Below are 25302 nucleotides of genomic sequence, written 5' to 3'. Positions count from 1 at the left end.
TCAAAATGATTAGATGAAAAAACCCATAAAGCCTTCCGAAATTAGTTCCCGATGACACTTCAGAAATATACAAACTAGACACCTCAGATTCAAAGCCTTGTCCGTTACGTTTCTCATTATTTTCTGTACGAAAAAAAAAGTGAAATAATACAATTATTGTTTCGAATAAAAGTTCTTTTTTTTTTGTTCATATAATAAGTTTATTTAAATTACATTGCTTTTTAAATACGAAAATTTTATGTGAACGTAGCCGCGAGCGAGAGCTTGTTTCCTGCTTTGAAAAAAGACAAATAAACCATAGCTTAAAACAATTAACGCTCATGCGTTCGATATTATTTGTATTTTAATAGAAATAGTCTTTTTTGCCGGTTTAATTACCGTTAATATTATATTACATGTACTATATATACATACTTAGATAAAAACAAGGATTTCGAATTAACTATAATAAAAAATCTAAAGAATATACTTATCAGCTTATCTGTCAATTTTTTCCTATAAAACACATTAGTATGGATAGCGGCCGTCTTTGGTTTATTAGGCGACTTTTTTCTTAACAAAAAAATAATAATAAAAAGACCATAGCGCCACGCAATACCCCGCGGGCCCTTTACTCACAGCAGGGTCTCCCAACTTTCGGTACTAAATTCCCGCTTGGCATATTTATTCATTTCGGTTCTGGGGTTCTGAGATTATTTTCTACTAGATTTTTATGATAATCGTGGTTGTATAACGGCTAATGAATAACGTGTAGTCGTCGTTAATGTGACAATTGTGGACGGTTCAACAACTAACACAGTTGTTTTTTGTGTGAATTGTGACATGTTTTTTTTTTAATGTAAAAAAGTAGTTTTTACGTTCTTGTATTATCTATGTTTAGATTATCTGTAGACGGTGATCTGCAGAAACACATCAAGTGTCATTTATGATAGTGTTAAGGATTTTTTACCGATTTTTTTATAATGCGTTAATATATTTGCATTATCTGGGGGCACGGTAGTGCCCCCGCCAAGACGAGCCAAAAAAAAAAAAAAAAAAAAAACGAAAAGCACTACCTATCTTTTCTCGAAGTGCTTCGTCGTTTTTTTGAACCCCCATAACTTGGGTTTGGATTATACTAGATAAACAAAATTCTCGGAATATAATGTCAATAGTAAACTTATTAAACATATAAAGTTTCAATTACTTAGTTCTTATACTTTAGATTTTATTGATACCTAAAAAACCCCGATTTCGTCACTCACTGATGATCATCAAAATTCTTAGAGTACTTCCTGAAGTCCCAGAAAGCTGAAATTTGGTATGTAAGCTAGTATTAGTACACAAACAAGAAAAAAATTCTAAAACTTGGAACTTTTACCCCCCAACCCCTTAAACTAGGGGATGGAAGTTTGTATGAGACTTCCGCAAATTTTGATGCTAGAGGTCTGAAAATTGATATACGGACTCCTAGTTACTCCTTGTTATAAATAATAATAATAAAATACATAAAAAATAAAAATCGGTTATTAGTTTAGGTTGAAAATTTACATTGTGTAATTTTGGTATTTAAGTTTTGGCGGAGGTCCGTTTGCATATCAGTTCAACATAAAATCGAAAACAGCGTGCTTAAACCGAATATGATGAAGATTGGATGATATTTATGGTATAAAATGTGTCGGAGGTAAAATGCAGCTATAATATTGTCATAAGCAACTTACAAAAAGAAGTGAAATCCCACCAAAAACATTTTCATGTAAAATGTTGCCAAGACGAGATCATATAGCTCGCACTGTCAAAAAGTTATCAGATCTCATGTAGAGCCAAGCTTCTAACTCTACACGTCCTAACTCTACAAGCCCTAACTTCACAAACTCTACACCTTAGTCAAAATATGTGGCTTGGCCGTTTCGTTACTACCGGCTGCCGATGTTGTAGATGACGACTTTCCTGTCTCATTTATATATATATATATATATATATATTTTCTCTTTTTATTTTTATTTGTATTATATGTACGAGTTTATCAATTATTCTTCTTCTTTTTATTTTTTCTTTAATAGAACTATTGTATAACAGAAAAGTAATAAACAGTGAATAAAATTTTCACCTTACGCCCTCGTGAAGGTAGCGAAACGGCCAAGCCACATATTTTGACTAAGGTGTAGAGTTTGTGAAGTTAGGGCTTGTAGAGTTAGGACGTGTAGAGTTAGAAGCTTGGCTCTACATGAGATCTGATAACTTTTTGACAGTGCGAGCTATATGATCTCGTCTTGGCAACATTTTACATGAAAATGTTTTTGGTGGGATTTATCTATGTTAATGTGTGTTATACCCAATGTAAATTCTATTCATTTGAGTTACGAAGGGTTTTGCTTGTGTATTAACTTCGTTATTTATTTTTATTTTTTGTTTACATATCTCTACGTCTCTAATTTAAATTGGAAATCGATTTTTTTATAACAGCAGTGTATATACATTATGATAAATTCAATTTTATTATTTTTTTTAAGTTAAGTAAATACTTATTAATAGCGATAAATCAAAAAGTACTTGTCAGATCTCAATTAAATTTAAATAGTTCCACGAGACACGTAACCCACCTTTCGATTTAAAAAAAATCATCGAAATCGGTCTAGACAGTCAAACGTTCGGAGGTAACACACCTTTTTGGAAGTCAGTTGAAAATATACAGCATTCACCAACATATCTGAAGGCCTGATAAATTAGGTATTACACTCTATCTATTTAAAATTCTTTTTTTTTAATTCCTTATTTAAGGATTAAAAACAAATGGATAGTTTATGATATCTCTCCGTTGTACCGACGACAAGTTAAATTCATCAATCATCCACGCACGTCATTGGTTCCCGAAGATGGATGGATGACTGGATGGATGGACTGCTCCCTACCTTCAAAACGATAATTACCGATACAGACGATAAGCCCTTTGTTAGAATCAGGTGATAATTTCTTTCTTTATTAATTTTCAAACGCAAGGTGCCTTCTTTGGGTTTTTTGTTGAAATTTTAAATTTGTCGAAATTGTGTTCGAAATTACTAAGTGTATTTTGTTTTCTTTTTTTTGCTGTAAACACAAGAATGACGAATAAAATTGTAATTCTAAGTTGCCTGACGTCGTAAAGTAGGTGTTTCTTTATTAGGTCACGGTATTCGCATACCTATGTAATAAATTTCGAAAAACGATTCCGAGAAACTTTTTTACACTTTATATTAAATATTTAATAGCCAAAATATATTATTTAAAATGTATTTGGCCTTAGTAACGCAATTTATTTTTAATTAAAGTAACATTTGTAGAAGTAATTCTCGATTTTCTTGCGATCTTGATTTTTTTCCATATTCCGGTAGCTGAAACAATCTACGAGTATATTAGTTATAAATTTATTAGTTATATTTATTTCAAAATTGTAACAAGTTTTTTTATACGACAACAAGTGTACGGTCCACCTAATGGTAAGCGGATACCATAGCCTGTAGACCCCTGCAACACCAGAAGCATTGCAAGGGCGTTGCTGACCTGCTGCTGCTGACGAACTGCTTCCCGGGAGCTCTGGTCACCTTACGCACCAACAGGAACACAACACTATCTGAAAGCAGCCAATGAGGTCGATAGGGTTGCGTAGAGCTGAGGCAACGCTGCGTTTTCCTAAAGAGTGTCCTAGGCGACACAGTGTCTGTCTGACAGTGTCTAAATCGTCTGCAATAGACGGACTAAGGCTAAAGAATGAATAAAACACATATAAGAATATATCCTTAGTAGTACACTAGATTAGTATTACTTGACAATATATTGTCCTTTTTGATAATGTTTTAATTTACCTCATCGTTTTCACTAAGTGCAACTGATTTTTGCATGTGGCGTTAGCCTTTAGGTGGTTGTTGCTTTTATGTATGATGTATTATTTCTCAATGCTAAACATTTATGAATCGGTGTAAACAACTGTTGGTTAACCTAATCTAATATATAAAATTCTCGTGTCGCGGTGTTTTGTAGTTAAACTCCTCCGAAGCGGCTTGATCGATTCTCATGAAATTTTGTGTGCATATCGGGTAGGTCTGAGAATCGAACAACATCTATTTTTCGTTCCCCTAAATTATAAGGGGAGGGGGGGGATTGAGAAGGTTAATAAAGTAGATGGCAAAACAAGGTTTGCGGGGTCAGCTAGTAAATAAATAAAATAACTTAAAACTAATGCAAGGGACATTAGTTGTAATGGTCTAAGAATGTACATTTATCTGCCAAGGTCTTCACATAAGTCTCCGCAGCCCCACAAATAGAAACTTTTACTGCAATGTTAATTGTCTAATTACTTCTCTTGTAATTAAATATTTTATTATAATATTTCGTATTATAATAGTTTGTAACATTTATTTTAAAGTGTTTTTAAGTAATGTAAGTTTGTGTGCGTACGTTATTGTCACAAGGTTTTTTTTTATCGCTGTCGATCGATGTTTCATATTTTAGTGTAATACCTATTAAAGCAAAACTAAATAGTTTTCATACTAGTTAATTGATATTTATAGAGTTACTAGCTGTTGCCGCAAACGTTGTTTTATCATATATGTTATTAACGGATGGACCCTTTATAACTTAGGGGTATGAAAAATAGATGTTGGCCGATTCTCAGACCTACCTGATATGCATACAAAATTTCATAAAAATCGGTCCAGCCCTTTCGGAGGAGTATGGTAACTAACATTGTAACACAAGAATTTTATATGTCTTTCTTGTATGCCGTGTGACATGTAGGTACAATATTAATCTACAAAGTATGAAATAAATTAAAAAAAAGGTTTTAATATTTTGTGGCTGCGTATTAAATACGTCGCATTTAAGAAAAAAAAAAAAAGAATAGAGCTTAACCCGTTGTCAACAGAATCAAACTAACATGAGACGTGTGTTATTGAGAAACGAATCAATGATTAGTTATGAATATTGTATAGAAGTATTGAATTTGTCTACAATGCAGTAATAGTGACCACTACTACTGACACGTTTTGACTTCTACCACACTATCAAATTACACTCGATTTTATTTTAATTTAATTATGAAACGTACAAAACACAGATATTAAATTAAAAATATCCATTGCTAATACAATTACAACAACAACAACTACAAGTGCAGAACACATTCCTTCGATAATTTTATCCATATTTTTTCTATCAATATAATATTCTGATTAAAAAATTATCATATGTAGTTTGATAAAACTTAAATAATGTTCATAAACAACTCACTTTCGAGAACAAATAGTAGATAGTTCGTGAGAAGATCGCCATAACAAAAAAAAATCTCCCATAAATTATATAATTTATTCCCCGAGCAGACGGGCTAACGTTAACATAATGTGTAATCGTCCGCTTTACATACGCCGCTTCCTAGCCATAAAAGCGGTCTAGATAGTAAACGTCGTTGTAAACTAATCCGAATAACCCCATTTTGAATGCTTAATCGTTTTTCGAAGACCCGTATAGCTTTTATTTTATGACTTTTGTATGTAAGGAACGATTTGCATTTTGTGAACATATGATAAGTTCGCTATTAATGTAACAATTTCTTTTGGGATTACAGCAACATATTAAAACGTTTAATAAGTAAGAGTTACATTTTAATAGCTAAGTATTAGGTTTAATTTTATAAACTACTAATTATGTTAAAGTTTAGTAATATCGTAATAAAGCTATTTTACGATTATTTGTGGCTTTGTAACAGTACACGCGATATAGACGTTTAACTTGAGATTGTTTTGAGTTATTTTAGCTTAATAATCCCCTCGCTGTAAGCCCTTTGATTTTTAATTAGTCAATCTACGCCTATATAAAATACGCGTATATTATATTTATTAATAGTAGTAATAATACACAAAATTAATACAGCTTATAATAATATTAAATAAATAAATAAATATAATAAATAATAGCCCAAATTAATACGAGAACAGTATTCTTAATGTTTTGGATATGCCAATAGCAAACATAAGTATAATTTGCTCGCAGACGAAAACATAACCAATTCAATTACATCGGCAAATAATAAGACGCTGGTAGTCGGTACAACAATCTATTGAATACGCATTATTAGATATAACTCAAAAAGTAGATCTCGATGAAAATTTAAATAAAACCACATGACAAGCAACAGCCACCAAAGAAAGAAACATTAAAAATACATTTTTTTTTATATAATTTTTTCCCAATCATAGGGAAAGGCAAAGGCAGAGCTTAAAAATACAATCGAATCGACTACTTTTTTTTTTATTTCGTTTAAAAATATATCATGAAGAAAATAACTAACAATACTTTTTTTTAAATGTGTCTTAATTATTTCCATTTTTATATTTTTCAAAAATAATTTTAAATTTCAATTTTCGTTCAATTTAAAGAAATTTACAAAAGTTAAATAAGTGTTTATTAAAATAGTATGATTACACAAAACAGTAATTATTAAGGGCGCCCGAGGCCCTTAACAATAGCGTTAAATATTTACACGCTTAATAGGAACCTATTTGAACGAATTAGCAAAACAAACTTTCCTTTACAAGGAAAATTGCGTAATTACATATAATGTTCCTTGGCGTATCTGTGAACACAAAGACGTCAAGTGAATATGTTTGACACATAAAAATACATATCTGTATAATAATAATTACATATAACTTGTTATATTTTCGTAAAATTTAAATTATGATTTATGTATAATATTTTTCTTTTTTTACTTTTTGCGTTGCAATAGTGCCGAAATATCGGGCACTCAAAATGACCATAAACTGGTAATCGCCTAGAGGTCGAAATTCCATAATTTATTTAAATTATAAGTTTAAACATTTAACAAAAGAGTAAGTAGATAAGTATATATGCGTGTGAGTCAAATTAAAATAAAAAATTATGGTGTGTGTGTTTTTTTTTTATTGATTTAGTGTATTTTTCATACATAATTTAAAACATACATATATCAGTATTCTGCACTACTTCTCTATATCGTATTCTATATCAATTTTCGTAAAAAGGGGTACAAAGTTTTATCTTCACGAATTAATATATAGAAGATATAATTATATCAGCCTTTGTTTCTTACTGTTTTACTTTAAATTGTTAGACAATAAATAAATAACAATAATTTCATACTTACATTATTTTTAGAAATTGCACTTCGCAACAGTGAAACAGACAAAAACGACTGTATATTCGTCTGTCATATCCCTTCTTGATAGATGGTAATATCGATATACGTCCAGCAGTTGGCTAAAGGCTAATAGATGGATGAGAGGTGCAACATTTATCGTAACAACTACATGATCATCTAATGTGATTTTCTGACTACCTGACTTACTCTACTATCTGAACTCTCTACCTCTATCTGACTCTACTGACTGACTTTCACTGACTTCATATACAGTGAACTAACTCAACTTTTGAATTGACTTTTAAGTTGTAAGTGAAAAATTAGTACCTCCTTTTTTATACTAATAAGGCGTCAAACAAGCATTTTTTTAAATATATAGACTAGCGCTTGACTGCGATCTCACCTGATGGTAAGTGAAGATGCAGCCTAAGATGGTGCGCGCTTGCGTAGAAGATGCCTATTCACTCTTGATTTCAAGATACCCAAGTTAGTTAGTTGGAAAAACGGAAGCCTGAAGGGCATTCCAAATTTTTGCGGTGCATATTAGGAACGAGGAAGCAAGCATACGGCGCAACTGATGGTAAATTATTACCGTAGCGAGACCGTAGCCTATGGATGTTTGCAGCATTCTGGTGTTACTCCTGGGTATAGTAAGCGAGTTGCCGACCCTAACCCTGACCCTCCAGGAGTTACTCAGCACAATTTGAGAGCAGAGCTTGAATAGTTAAAAATTATAATTATAAAAGAGTATTGTAGATTATTATTTATTGATATATTTTAAAGAATCTTCAAATTCCCAGTCTTCGGCTTCCGGTATTGGCATCCACTGGTGGCCTTGATACAAGTATGACTTGCCGCCTCGACCGCGGTAGCCCAACCTGGCGGCTGCCTCTTGCACTTCTCCCTTCTTCGGCACTTGATTTAGCCTTGCAAACATGAAAACTTTCCTATCCTGAAATTTAATTATTATCTTCTGTTAATCACAAAACTCAATGAATTAAAAAATTTCGAAAACTGAATAGGTCAATTATAACACAGATAATTTTTTTCTTTTTTCAATGTATTTTTTTAATCTCTGTATTTTTATTATCCATAAGGATGACAGAAGAGCTTAATGTCCGCCTGATAGCCGTTGTTGTAGCGTATTTTTTTTTTGGCCTTCAGATCCATGCAACACCAAAAGCATCTTTAACTCATTGTCGAACCTATTCTTTCAGTCAAAACAGCGCATTTGACAGGCTGCTTCCGATTAGGAAGATTCCTCCAGTGACCTACCCCAATAGCTAAAAAATATAAATTAAATGCTTACGTCACAAGTCATAATGCCAAAGTATAAGTTGTCGCCAGTTTGCTTAATTCGAATATTTATCCTCTTAACAATATGGCCTTCTTTCATACCTATAAAATAAAATTTTAATTAGCTTTCATTTGGAAAACATACAATTTTATATTACATCATCATATTATGACTAATTACAATAACTGAAATCAGTAAAGTTTCGACTATTAGCTACTACATACAATAGCCCTATAATATTGCTTGAGACATATTGTTTGGGAGAAAAAAAAATAAACAAAACATAATGGCGAAAAAAAAATGTTAAATTTAGTATAAAAGAAAGGAAAAATCTCTAATCTAAGTAGGGATATATTGTGCAATTAAAAATATCTGTTTCCTGTAAGTGCTTATTATATAAATTTGTAAAACGACATATAAAATTGTTGCCAGTGTACTTTTTTTTTGTTGTTTGATATAAAAAATACACAAACATTTATACAGATTCCGACGAATCTTGTGTCAAATATCTACTAACGCAATAAATTCTTATTTTTCAATTCAATCTACACAAATATAATCCACAGTGGAGTAACGAGGTGGATTATATTTGAACTATTTTCATATATTGATTGGATTGGCTGCCTTTGCTCTTTACTGGGGCTCTTACAATCTGATTTTTTACCGACTAATTATATTTTTCTTTAAAATCAAAATCAATCAAAATCAAAAACAGCTTTATTCAAATATGAGAGACCCTATGAGCACTTTCGAATCGTCATTTTACAAATTAAAACTTTAAAAATAAATTAGTATTTTTGTAAAAGTAAAGCTACCACCAAATCGGTATGTAGATTCTGCAGAGAAGAATTTTAATTAGCTTATATCAGAAACCAATAAGATTAATTTAGCAAAATTGTTGTTACGAACAGTATTATTTATTTAGAACATATAGGCTATAAAAAACGATATGAGCTATATATATTAGAAGGAAAGCGAAATTCTAAGTGATTGAAAATGAGAAGATTTACTAGTAAATACGCTTCTTATAAAATTGACCAAAAATCCCTGTTTATCGGCTAAGAATACCAATAAATCTTCTTGGAGCGATTTATTTAATATAAAATAATATAATTCCACAAGACCGGCTATTAGCGCAGTTGGCAGGGTAACGTTCAATCGTTACATAATAATGCCTTAAGTTATCTATCTTAGGAACAGTCGAAAGCGTGTGTAGGTTAAATAAATTTATTAATAATACTTACCCCTGTACGGCTCATACAGGTAATAATGACCCCTGTCATTCTTCTCCACAATGAAATAAGTTCTGTTATCCCGCTCTACCATGAGTAAACTTCTAGCCGACCACTCAATCGGTTCCATTATATGGCCTTCCAAAATACGCTTGAGGTAGGCTTTTTGCTAAAATTATTTGTTGTTAAGCAAATATAATTATGTTTATATGATAATTAGCTGCAAAAGTAGCTTAAGGAATATATTCCTGGATGTCCAACTATCCATGTATCGAATTTCACTAAATTCTATTTAATAGTATTTATATCAATAAGTGACAAACAATCATTCATTATTTCTGAACTTTTGCGTTTTTAATATTAGTCACATAGAATCCTATCGAGATATAGATATCCTATCAAGGATAAGATAACGAGTTAGACAAGATGACATCGACTAACTTTTGCCATCTCGGGTTCGATCCCTGCTGATGGCAAAAATTACATCCGATACAATATTCTTATTCTTCTAAGGGCCAAAGTTTGTGAAACGTTTATTATCTTGAGTTATTTCATCTAACATTGGTTTTTAAAGGGTCATACTTAATAATTTTATAAATTAATAGTAAATTAATAATGCCATAAAAATTAACAATGACTCAATTATTATCACTTACTTTAGTTGTAGGTACAACAAACTTTACAAACATAGGAGCTTGGGGCGGACCCCAATAGTAGAAAACCATCCACTCTGAATCCAGTATTGAATGCGGGTTAAATCTCGCAAACCTGCTAAATTCTTCACATGTCGTTACCTCGTCATCATGCAAACCAGTTGGATTGACGCCACAACTAACAACTACTATATACAAATTTACAACTATAACTACCCTGACTAACATATCAGTAAATATATACATAACAGTTACTGAGGATTTTAAATTTTCAAAAAGATTTCAAATGGTTAATTTTAAACTAATAGCAAGTAATAGCTACAAGAAAATTGATTAATGAATATCGTTTATTAGGCATAAGTAGCGAGCAAGAACATAAAAACAAATATTTAGATTGTTCAAAGGATGTTTTACATTTCTGTGAAGCGGTCTACAGGATGTTGAACAATGATCTGCCATACGGATATTCAAAAATACGTAAAATGTTTTATTGTTCTATTCCCTTTCACTTATAAGAAAAAAAAGTTTAAAAAATCAATGTCTGACTCTTAAATCAAAACTTGATATTTCTATTGGTATTATCTTTCTTGATTCAGCTTCTATTTTCTTCTTCTTCTCTAACTCTGCTAACATTGCTTCTGCTTCTAAATCACGACTGATAGGCTTTCCTATGCCTTTAAAGTTTAAGGTGCTAGCTTCGAGAGTTTTATCTTCGTCAGAATGGGGTTCAGTTCCTAACTCTGCCATTATAACTGCATAATTATCGTCACAGTACATAATTGCCAAATACGGATCGTGTATCTTCATTCTTAGTATCATAGTGGGTAAAGTTATATTTTTACCTAAAAATCACATTATTATTTGGATTTAGACATTATAATGTAAATTATTTATTCTGTTTGACCTATGGACATTTAACACTAATTTTTTTTTATAATGCTAAAAAATAATTGTTTTAGTAATAATTTTGTTGCTTAAAGTATATAATTATATCAATTAACAATAAAAAATTATAGCTACCTTTTAAACTTTGAAATCAAAAAATCTACTTTGAAATAAAACACAAAACAGTCTTATAAAATTACCTTCAACATACGATGGCAATTCTAGCTTGGGTATCCCGTAAAACAGACCCCTTCTATCGCCCGCAATCAGAAGAATTTCTCTACTTTCCCTCAACATCAATTTCGGTTCATTCCAATTTAGTTTTTGCATATAAGGTCCATATGTGTTTTTATAAAATTGGACAACCTGAAAAAAGATCATACAATATAATATTAATGTAAAACAGTTACGTGGCCATTTCTAACTTTTCTTAAAAAATGAACAGGATGCATGAAATATTTTAGCTATTTCTTTTCTTAAAAATTTAAGTGAAGTATTAAATATTTTAGCTTTTTCTTAAATTACCTTTTTTGTAGGATATGAAAAGGTATGAGTTATTGAGGATGAAAAATCTCTTGTAGACCAAATGTAGAAAGGAAGCCACACTGTATTGACCACGTCATCTGGATGAAAAACAGCTCGCTTCGCAAATTCACTACATGTTGTCCAATTTAACTTAGTTTTTGGTCTTTTGAGAAACGTATTGTTTTCAAAATAAGAAGATAAGTTAAGAGTTTTCACTTTATTTTCAACTTTTTTAATCTTTCCATCGTCTTTTGTTCCGAATATTTTTCTCCTTCTGTTAGCAATAGGAGATGCTATATTTCTTTCTAAAATTCTTGAAAAATCAATCCATGGAGGTCTGGTTACAGATTTCGTTATTGCATCTGTATTACCAACATTATTTTTCTTTGTTTCGTCTTGTGTTTGTGTAAAGGATTTATTATACTTTTTGTGATACAGAACTTCATCTCGAGGACTGAGGAATAGAGGCTGACGTACATTTTGTAAGTTCATACTTTTACGTGGTTTTTGTTTAACGTCTTTAGAGTTATCAATGTCTATTTGTACTATATCATCCTGGACATCAAATTTTTGATTGGAGCCTCGAAAGCCATTTCTGTACACGTGACCAAAATCAAAGTCTTGCTGAGATGGTCCGGGTCTTCTAATACTTATCTCTTGGTTACGCGGTATCGGTAAGTTATGTGATGATCTTTTACCTTCTACAATCCCAAACAGAATAAATGCAAACAAAACGTGCATTCTTCCGTGTATTATTCAGTTATGTATACATTTCCTGAGATGGGTTGTCTTTATATTGAAAAGGTGTTTAAAACAGATGTTTGAAACAGTTTGTTGCATTACGAAATTTTTTCAATATTTTTTTTAAAAACATTCCATTCTAGTTTAAAGTATGGCTAAATTAAGATATGAGTGTACAGCGACGTTATATTACGTACATTGTTTCATTGATTGACTTTTTTAACATTTTTTTAGTATCTTGTGTGCTAACAATAAGTAATATATTTATGAGTAATATATTTATGATGATGAGAGGTTCGATTCTCGTCTGAGTCCGGGTTTAGTATTTGTATTTATTTCATCATCATCATAATCATTCCAGCCTATTGCAGTCCTCTGCTGGAGATAGGCCTCCACAAGTTTACGCCAAAAAATAACGTGAACTCAGTGTTTTGCCCACATTCACCACGCTGGACACGCGGGTTGGTGACCGCAGGGCTCGCTTTGTCGCACCGAAGACGCTGCTGCCCGTCTTCGGCCCGTGTGTTTCAAAGCCAGCGATTAGATGGTTATCCCGTCATCGGTCGGCTTCTTAAGTTCCAAGGTGGTAGTGTAACCTTATTATCCCTTAGTTGCCTCTTACGACACCCACGGAAAGAGAGGGGGTGGCTATATTCTTTGGTGCCGTAGCCACAAAGCTATTTTTTACTTATAAATGTATAATTTCTTTGCATATTTATCAAAAAAATATATATAATTAGCGATTAAGTCCAGTACCCAAAGGTTACCTGGAAAAAATCGCTCTTTAGCGATAAGAACGCCTTTGTGCATCTTGTATTGTATATTTCTTTATATGTGTCTGTATTTCGGTGTACATTAGGAATAAATAAATAAATAAGTTGCTTACCGTAGGAACCGACGACTGGGTGTGTTCTAAAATATTAAATCTGTTTTAGAAATCTAGTATAGGTATTAGAATGATAAATATATACTTAAATCAATGATCATCATTGAGTCATAACTGCGGAGCTTCTTACTTATTCTTCTCTGCAGATTCTACATTCCGAATCGGTGGTAGCTTTACTTTTACAAAAATAATTATTTATTTTTAAAGTTTTAATTTGTAAAATTAATGACGATTAGAAAGTGCTCTTGGAGCCTATTTGAATAAAACTGTTTTTGATTTTGATTTTGAGTATATAATATGACATAGTTTACAACTCCTGCATATTGTAAAATATGATATTTTCACGACTTCCTGGTGTCGGTTTTTTCATAACATTGAAATCGATTCAATATTAACTATGAAATTTCAATTAACTTCAAATTTAAAATATAAATAGCTATACTAGTTGACTTCTCAAACTTCGTAACATCATATGTATTTTTTTAGTTTTCCAAAAAAATATCGCAGTTGTTAATCGAAATAAAATATACTCTCTATTTTAAATTGGACAAAGTTACATGTCTGTGCAAAATTTCATTAAAACCGGTCCAGTAGTTTTGGATACTAGCCTGGACAAACATCGTGAAACGAGATATATACATATAATAATAATATATTAAAGTACTGTGGCACTGTTGGAAATTATTAATCTAAATAAATTAAATGAAACTATATCTTATACTATTAAACGAGCAATTCTTGTATATATATATATAATCTGAATCTCGGAAACGGCTCCAACGATTTTCATGAAATTTAGTATACAGGGGATTACGGGGGAGATAAATAAATCTAGCTAGGATTCATTTTTAGAAAATGTCTTTTTATCCCTGTTTTTAGGCAATGAAAAAATGGCTACAATATCGTTAGAATAAGAAGGTAAATTTCACATCTGTCAATAAAGTTGTAATAGCTCAGGGGAAATCGGCCGATCGCGCTCGGCCGAAAAGATCATGGTTCGAATCCTCACGTATTCCAGATCGATTATCGTTTTTTTTCTTTTTTTTTCTAAAAAAAATAAAATCGAAAAATATTATTCATATTTTATCAATATGTAATTCGTATTTAAATATGATTTTCAAAAAACACGATTTACTAAGAATACCGAGCTAAGCTCGGTCACCCAGGTCCTGTAATATTATAAAAAAAAAATATTTCTTAAAACGTATATAAACAAATCATTACTTTTTAACAATATGAATGAACATTAAAAATAAAAATAAAATCTTTATATACAAATAAAAATATATGTACAAAAATATATATTGATATATATTTAAAAGTATTAATAAGCAAATGTTACCAACACTCCGTATTTTAATAACTATCCTCTACTAAGGTTGCCTGGAAGGGATTCGCTGCTGTAGCGACAAAGCCGCCTCCAATAGATCTCTTTATCTGTTGATATGTAAATTGTTTTTGGTATACAATATAAAGTAACAATAACAATATACTTCATTGTACACCAAAACAGAAATAATACATAGCTTAGAAAGTAAAAATATTAACAATATATTCATTAGGTACAAAGCCTTATCGCTAAAAACTCTCGACGATCTCTTTCAGGCGACCTTAGGGGAAGGGCAGGTCTAACCTCAGCATAGGTGTACAAGCTACAACAAATCTATAATAAATATTCAAATAAATAAATAAAATAAAATATAAGTGAATAAAAATAAATAAATCGTAATATTTATATAATGAGTTTATTCCATGTTGTAACTAACATATTATAACATCCTTGGTATTTTGCTTGTTTAAAATTACTTTTTTCTCTTAATATTATTTCAAAACGACATTTATTTCGTGTACATCTAATATCGTATGTTTGATATTATTTGTTATTTTTCAATACGTATTCTTCATTTTCAATTTCCAGCTGTTCGTCTTCATCTTCATCGTCAGAATACGCTGATGGAATGACGGGCGGGTCATGCTCGTTAGTTAAGTATGATCGGTTAAATTCACCCTTGAAGCCTAACGTCTCAGCTGCTAAGTTTATCTTAAAAACGAAAATTATAAAAAAATTAAGAATTTTTACTTAGATCAATGTCTCCTATATAAAACTAAAATGTATAAATGAAATCTTATTAATTAATACTAAAAAAAGTGTGTGTATTATGTACTAGCTGTGCCCGCGACTTCGCCCGCGTGGAATTTAACAGAAAAAATATTGATCAGCTCACAGATTATAAAATAAATAAATTTCTAAAATAAGCTTAAGCTACTCCTTACTACATCAGCTATCTGCCAGTGAAAGTCTCGTCAAAATCGGTCCAGCCGATGTCGAGTTTAGTTTTTTTAATATGCAATTAGGTTGGCAAAGAAGCAATTATCGTAGCCTACAGGCGCTTGCATAAGCAGAAGTATCGTAAGCACGTTGCCAACCCTACCCCCAATACTACTAAGAACACTGGTCACTTTACACCACACGAACATAACACTGCTTGAAAACAGGTATTTAGCTGTGATCTTCTGTAAGGGATACTTCCCTAGTCGGGCTACTCCAGATTTTGAGCAGGATATTTCCTGCTGTGCTCTACTTCAGTTAATTATATCTGAATTTTCAGTTATCAGAAAATTACCACCCCTTTTGCTGTAGTTGTACAGAAAGTTGTATTATCTGACAATCATTCTTATGTAGTTGAAAAGTTATTAGCAGTAGCGGGATTCGATCCCCATTCGGAGTAAATACTATATTTTTATCTACTATGTAGTCTAAAAGGTCTTATAAGTCTCCCACACCGTGCCATGAAAAGCACATAAAACTATCGATCCTGATTCTTATCATAAACATTAGAAAGCGATCCTCTCATTACTCATTAGAGGAATTATTCATCTACCCGCAGAAGAGTAGTGTGGTGGGTTAAACTTTAGCCCAGTATTGGTATAGTTACTGGCCGAGTCCGTACCTAGCAAAATATTATTACTACAAAAAATACTTTTTTTAATATATTTACTTTATTTTCCTCCGGTATTTTGTCAACAGGTGCTAACGCGTAACAGAACCGATGTTGACAGTTTATAATACCCAAATATCCAGGCTCAACAATCTTCAATCCAAATATCAGTAAAGGAATTTTTTCCACTACAAAACATTAAAAAAAAACATTAGGCTTTATAAATAAATTGATATTTTTTTTATTAATTATTCAAATAATTAAATTTATATATACTATTACGAGTATATAAAAACTCATTCATTGTTTCTATAAATTATTTATAATGATTTATTTACGTGATACAAATTGTATTTATCAATATTTTGGGTGTAACGTGCTAAAGCTTTGTTACTCGTGACAACAGCCTCCTCTGTCACACGATGTCACAATAATTGTATCTCATTGTTTATCCTTCTCTTATATATACAACAGGCCGTTGCCTATAAATGTGACAATGACAGACTGATTAAACTTAATTAAGTACAGTTTATGGATATCCGAGTTTATGGATAAATCCTGATTTTAGTTGATGCAATATATATTACATCAAGTAGTTTTAGTAATTTTTCAGAAAATACCATCAAAATATAATTAATATTTATCAATAACATTGCCTTACTCTGAAAAGCAAACGAAGGGATAATCCTAAACTGTCCAGACATGTTAGTTGTCAGAAAGAGAGCGCTGAAATCTATCGACGTCTCCATAAAGAGCACCGCTTCAGTCCAATTCACTGAATTATCTATATCTTTTAATGCCACTTTGAAACGATCCACTAACTGGAATTATGATTTTATATAAAAATTACAAGTAAAAATATTTTTATTATATAATGAACAAAAAGCGCGAGTTTCATCGCTACATACGAGCGATTCTTTTGAGACAAACTATGGGTAAAAGACGTGGATGAATATATTACGTATTTATTGAAAACTTTATCGTACTTCATTTAAAAATAAATAAAAGAAAAATACAATATACAAACTTATATTTCTTACAAATATTAGTAATTACGAAGGTGTAATAGAGTCACGGAATGTCGTGACATCATATGAGAGTCAATAAAGTTGCCAATAGCCAAGTCAAGAAAATATTGGGTTACTGTGTGGCTGCGGTACTAAAGAATATAGCCACCCCCTCTCTTCCCGTGGGTGTCGTAAGAGGCGACTAAGGGATAACACAGTTTCGCTACCACCTTGGAACTTAAAAAGCCGACCGGTGGCGGGATAACCATCCAACTACTGGCTTTGAAATACACAGGCCGAAGACGGGCAGCGGCGTCTGCGGTCACCAACCCGCCTGCCCAGCGTGGTGACTATGGGCAAAACACATGAGTTCACGTTATTTTTGGCGACTTGTGGAGGCCTGTGTCCAGCAGTGGACTGTATAAGCTGTAATGATGTAATGATGAAAGTAACAATGGATGATGCCAAAGATCTGGAAAAGTATTGGTAGCTGTGACGAAAGACGTGAGCGTCATGAGACGGCCATGATGTTTATCTTAGATCGTGATCAATATCATACTGTGAGTGATGAGGTGCATACATTCTGGACGTTTAATTATCATTAAAATATATTATACTTACTATAGGAGTAGCTAAACTAAATCTTATATTATAAGACCTTTCAACCTCATAGTTCCAGAAATAAAATATTTTCCAGTCCACGTCAATTACACTTTGAATATCAAAAGTTGTATTCATAAGAAAGTCTTCACAAGAAGTCCAATTATTTGTCGTAAGATCTTCAGTAATATATGATGCTTGTGATTTTTGAATTATTAAAAAAACAATAAAAATAAATATCATAATTATGATATTATCAACTGTCCAAAGAACTGTAAGAAATGTACAAAAGCACCACAAAAAAACAGAGTCCGTGAATTGAATGACTCGCTGTACCCAGAAAAGCCCAGTATTAAATAACCAATAAACTAAAAATAAATTAGTAGTAGGGAATCGACCACGTAGGAATAAGAAAGAAAGCACTTTTGTTTTAAAGTCCTATCAAAGACCACTTGGAACTCAATCACTTATAATTGAAATGGCAATGAAAATAAGATTAATTTACATTTGAGCCATCGATAGCAAAATATTGACATTTTTTATTTCTTGATTAAATAACAATTTATTTGTTTATATGAGCTAAAAGTTATGTAAACCAAACTATACAGATCATTCTGTGATTGAAATAATATTGTCAATTTTGTCTCAAAGATTTATTAGTTTTTTCAATTTCTACTATTCATACATAAAAATGAATAGGAATTGACTTTAGCTTTTTTTGTAGTAAGTAATGTTTTATTTGTATATCATTAAATTATTTCAGAAAGAATTGTTCTTCTTTATTTATTTCCTTTGTGCACGCTGGATAACCGTCTCCAATATCCAGGGTTGCTACCTCAGCAGCGATCTCTGAACGGTACGGTGGTTGATCAGACCTTGCTGCAAGAGACGCTCCACCAAGGTGACAGTCCATTACAAGAAGAAATTTGCCTTCCCGTAATAACTTCATTTGGAACTTAAGAAGTGGTACCGCTTTGAGCAATGGGTTGATATCTGCAAAAAGAGATTGGATTAATTATGATAACAATAATGCCAGGACAAAAACCGTTTCTAATAGAAATAGTTCTGGTTGTTTTTTCTTATACAAAAAAAAAATATTTCTAGTAGTTATTTGTTTATTTACTTTGAGTTTAGAAATGAAAACGTCTTTAACAAATTTCAGAATCGAAGTTTTCGAAATTCTACAACTATTTTTAACCAGGGTCCTATAAAGCTATTTAGCCGCTCTGGGCAAAAATAATATTCGCCACCCTTTTCACTAAAATCATAATTATAAGCTACTTGTTGTGCCCCGCGGCTACACCCATGATAACTTTAGGAAAAAACGCACAAAAATATAATAAAAATGTAAAATTAAAAACGTATTAAAATATAAAGTGTGTTATTTGTTGTGAATTTCAAATCCAGTAGGTCTACTATATGTCATATTGTAGTTTTATTATAAGTATAGATTACTCTATCTATAATATAAAAATGAGTCGCTGAATGTGTTGCTAAGCGCAAAACTCGAGAACGGTTGGACCGATTTCGCTAATTCTTTTTTTAAAATATTCCTTGAAGTACGAGGATAGTCCTTACGGAGAGAAAAATTCTAAAAAAAAAAAATTTAAAATTTCCTGAAAAAGTCTAAAAACAACACTTTTCTATACTCCCATACAAAAGATTTGTGATAATACTTAAAAGTCAATTTGAACTTTAATACCATACGATAAAGTTTGTGTTAGGCGATACGAAGTTCACCGGGTCAGCTAGTAATATAATAAGTAACAGATACCCGCGGTTTCGTTCGTGTTAATTTGGGGAAACATCTTACTAAAATTATATATATATATATATATAGCCTTCCTCGATAAATAGACTATCCAATACAAATCGCGGCGAATCGACTGGCTCACTTCAATATGGTCCTCGTGTATTAAAAAATATTCCATGTTGATTATACATGCGTTGTGCAATTGATACAAGTTACAACTATATTTTATCAATAAACATTACGAATCGGTTTTGAGGGAGGAGCGCAATTAAAATTTACAACATGACTAGCAAATAGTACAGTGTACAGTAATCAAAACGTACACTCAGATCATCCTTAAAAAAATATGTGTATGGCTTTTTTGCGTTTGCCATACACGCAAAAAAGAGGGATAAAGTAAATTGTAAAAAAGAAATGTATAGCAGACGCTATTTTGAAACTGGTACATTTTTATTAGGTTTTTTTTTTTGAGGACATAATTATTATTATTACATAGTGATAATTTTGAATGTGTTCCTTTTATGTTTTTAAGTATTATTTGGTTTAACGCAAGGACACTTCCCGCTGTCTGTATGCTTAGATCTTTAAAATTGCGTAATTCCAGAGGAAGGTTTATAATTATGTATAATACATGCATAATATAGTAGAGGAACATTGATAGTTTTTGCAACCGTGCGAATCTGGGGCAGATCGCTAGTAAAAATAGCAGAAAAAACTTAGAAAAACACAAGCTATTTATTTACTGTAACACAGAAATAAGTTGGTGATTAGAAAAAGAAAAATGGTCATCTGCGATACAAGCTGTGTTTAGTGCAGTGGCTAATAATAACAGTTTTCGTTCTATACTTTAATGGAAATAAAGATTATTATTATTAGATAATTAATTATACATACTAGCATCTCTAATGACATTAGGAACTGCCAAGAAAGCTCCAGCTGGTCCATTATCAGCAAACAGGAGCATTTCGTGTTTCGCGGATCCCATAGTTATATGGAGAGTCGCGGCATCCCATGTAGGCTGCTGTTCTAAGTACTCATACATATCTGTCCAAATTCTCTTGATTATCTGCAAAATTTATATACCAAAATGATGAAATTATTGTTATAGATGACTAGCTACTTAACGCATTTTATAATGACCCAGGTATCTACTCCAGGATCGGGCAATCGATTACTGTCTCAGATCTTGGTGTACTGCTTATATATGTATTTATTTCAAAAAATATGTCATAAATTAGTATACCATTCGACCGCGTTTATATGTTAACCATCTATATACTAAGAAATGGAGAACTGGTTTTTTTTTTTGTTCGGTTATACTGCAAAAACTACTAAACCGATCGGAATAATACTTATACAACAAGATGCAGCATGTTTCGGAGAAAGTTTTAATATATAATATGTTGATGATGACTTATCGTGTAAAAAAAGTATGGACAGACAGAGGTCGCTAGTATTCTATAGATATATGATCACAAATAAGGTTATAATCAAAACAAATTTTGAATAAATTTGGTTAATTCAAACAAAACAGCATCAATAATAATGACATTTAAAAACGTACAAACCGATCTAGTAGCATTTTTGATAATCATATCCAAACATTTAGTGTCCAGTTTCATATTCCAAGTGTGGTAAATTCGCCACGGCTTACCAACAACTAAGTCTATGTCAAAGAATGGGTCTCTTGATATCTTCATGCATACTTGTCGATTCTCTTTCACAAATTCAGGTTTCATTAACTGACCGGATGCACTTATTACAAAGCAGAAAATGATAAAAATATGCATGTTACCTTTAACCGTCGTTTTGAATGCAAAACTAAAGCTGATGCAATAATTTAAAGACAGATCATGGGAATGTTTACATTTCCTTGTGACGGTTTCATTGTCGTGTTGCTTGGTGTTTGAATGTGATTGTCTTGTGAGAACATTATAGCCGATTTAAAAAAGGGTGATAATGTTAAGTATAAATTATTTAGTGTGTACATATGCGATACAGTAGCAATCGTAAAGTATATTTTTATTTGTATGGCACAATATTTCCATTACATTATTACAGTTATTTTTGTTTTTTTTTTTTTTAATCTTGATAATAATCTTAAGAATATGTGTTGAGGTAGGGAATGTAACACGTAAAAATGCATATTTTAAAAACAAAAAATGTATGATAAAAGAGACTTATAAAGTAAAGAGATTGTAAATAAAATTAATAATGTAATTAATTACATATATGCGGATAAAATAACAATATTTAAGATATGTCTTAAAGAGAAGGGATTTCACGAAGTTTTTTTTTTTTAAATCAACAGATTCAAATTAAACAAGGGTGCTATTTCCTTTTCTTATAATTAATTGTTCAAAATTCTTATATTTTTTTATTAACTTTTTCTAACCCTACAACGCTCGCGTGATCAAAACACTGCACTCATTTGTTGTGTAGGCGTGTTCGGCCACCGATGCGTATCTCTAGAATAGGTGGAATTGGTGGGCGGAATAATATTACAAGTCGTTATACAGTGACAGCCAAGCTGAACTTAATGACCGCGCCGCCCAGTTGAAATTAAAAAAATAAACAATGTGTGCCCAATGAGTTAGGAACTGTATAAGGTCTTCGTGGTGATGGCGAATCTTAGTACCATTTTTTGATTTTTTTTTTCTTTGTATCTTATATGTACACGTAATTGTGTATTATAAATGGTAGTTGTCTACCACTGCCAAATTTAAAAAAAAATTTTTTTTTCGTCGTGTTGGTACAACACCGGTTGTAGCATAGGCAGTTGAGGGTTCGACCGAAACACGTGACAAACATTTGTATATGTCAAATATTTGTCGTGGTTAGCGTTTGTCTTCGCATTGTGTTTTTCAACCCATGAAACAGGAATACATCCTACTGGAAGTCATTGATAGTGAGCTATTTATTTGTTCTAAAATGGCAGTTTTCTTTTGACTGTAGATTAGAAACTAGTAGGTTAACATATTACCATTTACTTTATAATGATACCATACCAAAAAAAAACCATCTAAAGTTCTGCTTTGTGCAATTATAGTACTTATGTATACAGTCAAGTAGATTGATCAATTATTTGTACACTTCCTAACCGCTTTTCTATGCCCTGTCCTATACCCAAAAGTTGTCTGGAAGAAATCGCTCTTTTAGCGATAAGACTGCCTTTGTACATCTTCCTCTAATTGTACTACTTTTGTTTGTATCTTTTAATGGTGTGCAATAAAGAATATTATTATTATTATTATATACTTTTACTATTAAAGACAGACAAAAAGATACATATGGACCCACATGCAGCATTCAAAATAAATATATTTTTTTTACCTACATCATTTTAATTACGATTCGGCACCTCTAAGTAGAAGTCGAAGTCGTATCGCCCAAAACAGTGGTTCTGTAAGATTCATACAATAGTCAAAGTAACCAAATTGATACAAATATTTGAAGAAGAAAAGCATATATCAATTTATTTTATTTATTAACTTCATTGATAGTAGTTTTTGTATATGTATAGTTGTATACCTAAAATAACTACTAATTTTATAAGTACCTACGTAATTATTTTCATACTTACTTTCGATAATAAAGCATAATTATCTTTAGTTATAAATTCATTTTTCTAATTAATCCTTGCGAACCAAAGGGATAACCCTTGGGTTTTACATGTAAGGATATGGACAAAAAAAAAATATCTCGACTTACGTCATTAGGATTTACGTCGCATATTTCGAGAAACCTAACATGTCGTAAGTACGAGGACTGCCTGTACATAGTTTTTTATTGTAACTTTGTTTTTGTTTTTCTTTTCTGTTGCTACCTTAAGTTCTTTTCATGTTTTAACTGAGGTAGGATACAGCAAAAAAGTTCCTGCTCAAAATATGGAGTAGCCCGACTAGGGTAGTAGCTCGACCTTACAGAAGATCACATCTAAATAATGCTGTTTTCAAGTAGTGTTGTGTTCCTGTGGTGAGTAAGGTGACCAGAACTCCTGGGGGGAATTTAGGATAGGGTCGGCAATGCGCTTACGATGCTTCTAGTCTTTCATAAGTAAACTAACTAAAGAAATATAAGGAAAAATGGATTTGAATTTTTTTATATAAAAAAAAATACAGATAGAGCGACTCTAGGGCGAGGCGACTTTAATCCATTCCGCCTTTCGAAAAAAAAATCTCCGACTTATTTTTTTATATCTTAAAATCTATGTTGGAATATAATATTTATTAGCGGACGTAAGGCGGAACTCGCCGGCTGGGGGCGGTTGTATTATTTATAGCGACCTCTCACCGCTACCAACAACGCCTCTACTTTCTTTTCCATTATGAATTTCATGTACTTTTGAAAAATAAAACGCTGCACGTTATTTAATATATTTTCGTTGTAACTTACATGAACAATAACTAGTTTTATTTTTCAATTCATAATTATTATCCGTTACCTATAACAAGCAAAATGTATATCTTAAAAAGTTAATTGCAAAAATAATTGGCTAAAAAATACCTGCTCTATCTTTTTAACTGTTAACTGAACCACTACACACGTGTATAGTATTATTCCCTAATCTATGAAACTAATTATCTAAGAATGTGTTGGTTCATTGGTCACAGACAGATGCCAAGAAGTCACGTATACAATCTTCACACGAGACAAATAATCATGTTAACCTCACAAATATGTAGAAGTCGTATTCTATTGATAACACAAGTATCAAAACTCATAAGACATCATCATCATCAAGTCCCATGTCCCCTGGATCGAGAGAGAGTGTCCACAGTGCGCTGCCATCTCGCTCGTTCTTGGGCTATCAGCTAAATCTCGGGCCAGGAAATCCCGACATTCATCATCTTCGCGGTGACGGAGCGACGCCACGTTTCCTTTTCCAAAACTAACACCAGAGAGATCAGAAAAAACTCATAAGACAAGTATCCAAAATAGGATAGCCCTAGTCAAATCACAACTGGCAGCAGCTTTCTGCAGGAATTACCCAAAATCCGGTGCAGTATTATGTATTACCCAAAATCCGGTGCAGCGTGACTTGGGAAGTATATCAACCTTATCAGACAATGACTACTGAAACATCAGACGGATCGTAGCCTAGATTAAAAAATCTAGAATATGTAGAGAATTGTAAGTATATAAACATGACTGTTTTATACAAGACTAGTTCGCAGCTATACGAAGAACAATTTAACCGCAGGCGTCGTCCGAGTGTCGGTAGTTGTAATGAGGCATGTCAGCTTGGATGCTGCGCGGAAACTATTTTGTATCTAATAGAAATGGAAATAGTTTACAGTCACTATTGTAGGAAGAACAAAGTTTCCAGTTCTATGCAAAATAAAAATTTAAATAATTGTTTTTAACCTACATAAATGATACTTATAGTGCCTTATTTAGACAAAAATTAGTCCACAAAATAAATAGTCTCCGATTATGTTAATAAAAAAGAATAAAGAGATAAGACCAAAATTAATAAATCATTAAGTTATTAATTAATTTCTAATGCTAAGTAACACAAGTCTTTAATACATTTTAAGGCAATTTTAAATTAAAATCACATTTCGCAGTTTTTCCTGACAATACGTTCAAATTGCTCATTTTGTTGGAGCTCGTGAATGGAGAATTCGATTAATCGTTCAGAAACAGAGATCG

General features: G+C 31.9%; 2 protein-coding genes and 1 long non-coding RNA gene across 3 annotated transcripts; all 3 read right to left on the bottom strand.

The window, feature by feature from the left end:
- Positions 1 to 7877: 7877 nt before the first annotated feature.
- On the bottom strand, positions 7878 to 8516 carry LOC123663412. The gene is made up of 2 exons (XR_006744654.1): positions 8439 to 8516; positions 7878 to 8081 (listed from the first exon to the last, which is right to left on the bottom strand). It is a non-coding gene; the product is annotated as an uncharacterized LOC123663412 (long non-coding RNA).
- A 6705-nt stretch (positions 8517 to 15221) lies between these two features.
- LOC123663634 lies at positions 15222 to 17036 on the bottom strand. Its single transcript, XM_045598302.1, has 3 exons — positions 16949 to 17036; positions 16348 to 16475; positions 15222 to 15389 (listed from the first exon to the last, which is right to left on the bottom strand). The coding sequence occupies exons 1-3, from the start codon at positions 17034 to 17036 to the stop codon at positions 15222 to 15224; spliced, it is 384 nt and encodes a 127-aa protein (XP_045454258.1).
- Positions 17037 to 18648: 1612 nt separating this feature from the next.
- Positions 18649 to 21437, bottom strand: LOC123663633. Its single transcript, XM_045598301.1, has 3 exons — positions 21216 to 21437; positions 20542 to 20713; positions 18649 to 18887 (listed from the first exon to the last, which is right to left on the bottom strand). Exons 1-3 carry the CDS (start codon positions 21435 to 21437, stop codon positions 18649 to 18651), a joined length of 633 nt encoding a protein of 210 aa, XP_045454257.1.
- Between the last annotated feature and the right edge of the window lie 3865 nt (positions 21438 to 25302).

The sequence above is a fragment of the Melitaea cinxia genome, chromosome 20, assembly GCF_905220565.1.
Source record: "Melitaea cinxia chromosome 20, ilMelCinx1.1, whole genome shotgun sequence".
Lineage (NCBI taxonomy): Eukaryota > Metazoa > Arthropoda > Insecta > Lepidoptera > Nymphalidae > Melitaea > Melitaea cinxia.
The sequence above is the reverse complement of the archived record's forward strand: the minus strand, read 5'-3'. Positions and strand labels throughout refer to the sequence as shown.

Coding starts and splice junctions, on each gene's coding strand:
- LOC123663634 (XM_045598302.1), bottom strand. CDS start 17,036: ATGGAGACGTCGATAGATTTCAGCGCTCTCTTTCTGACAACTAACATG. Junction 16,476..16,948: donor CCCTTCGTTTGCTTTTCAGA/GTAAGGCAATGT, acceptor AATGTTTTGTAG/TGGAAAAAATTCCTTTACTG. Junction 15,390..16,347: donor AAATACCGGAGGAAAATAAA/GTAAATATATTA, acceptor TTCGTTTTTAAG/ATAAACTTAGCAGCTGAGAC.
- LOC123663633 (XM_045598301.1), bottom strand. CDS start 21,437: ATGCATATTTTTATCATTTTCTGCTTTGTAATAAGTGCATCCGGTCAG. Junction 20,714..21,215: donor TCAAAAATGCTACTAGATCG/GTTTGTACGTTT, acceptor TAAATTTTGCAG/ATAATCAAGAGAATTTGGAC. Junction 18,888..20,541: donor TAATGTCATTAGAGATGCTA/GTATGTATAATT, acceptor CTCTTTTTGCAG/ATATCAACCCATTGCTCAAA.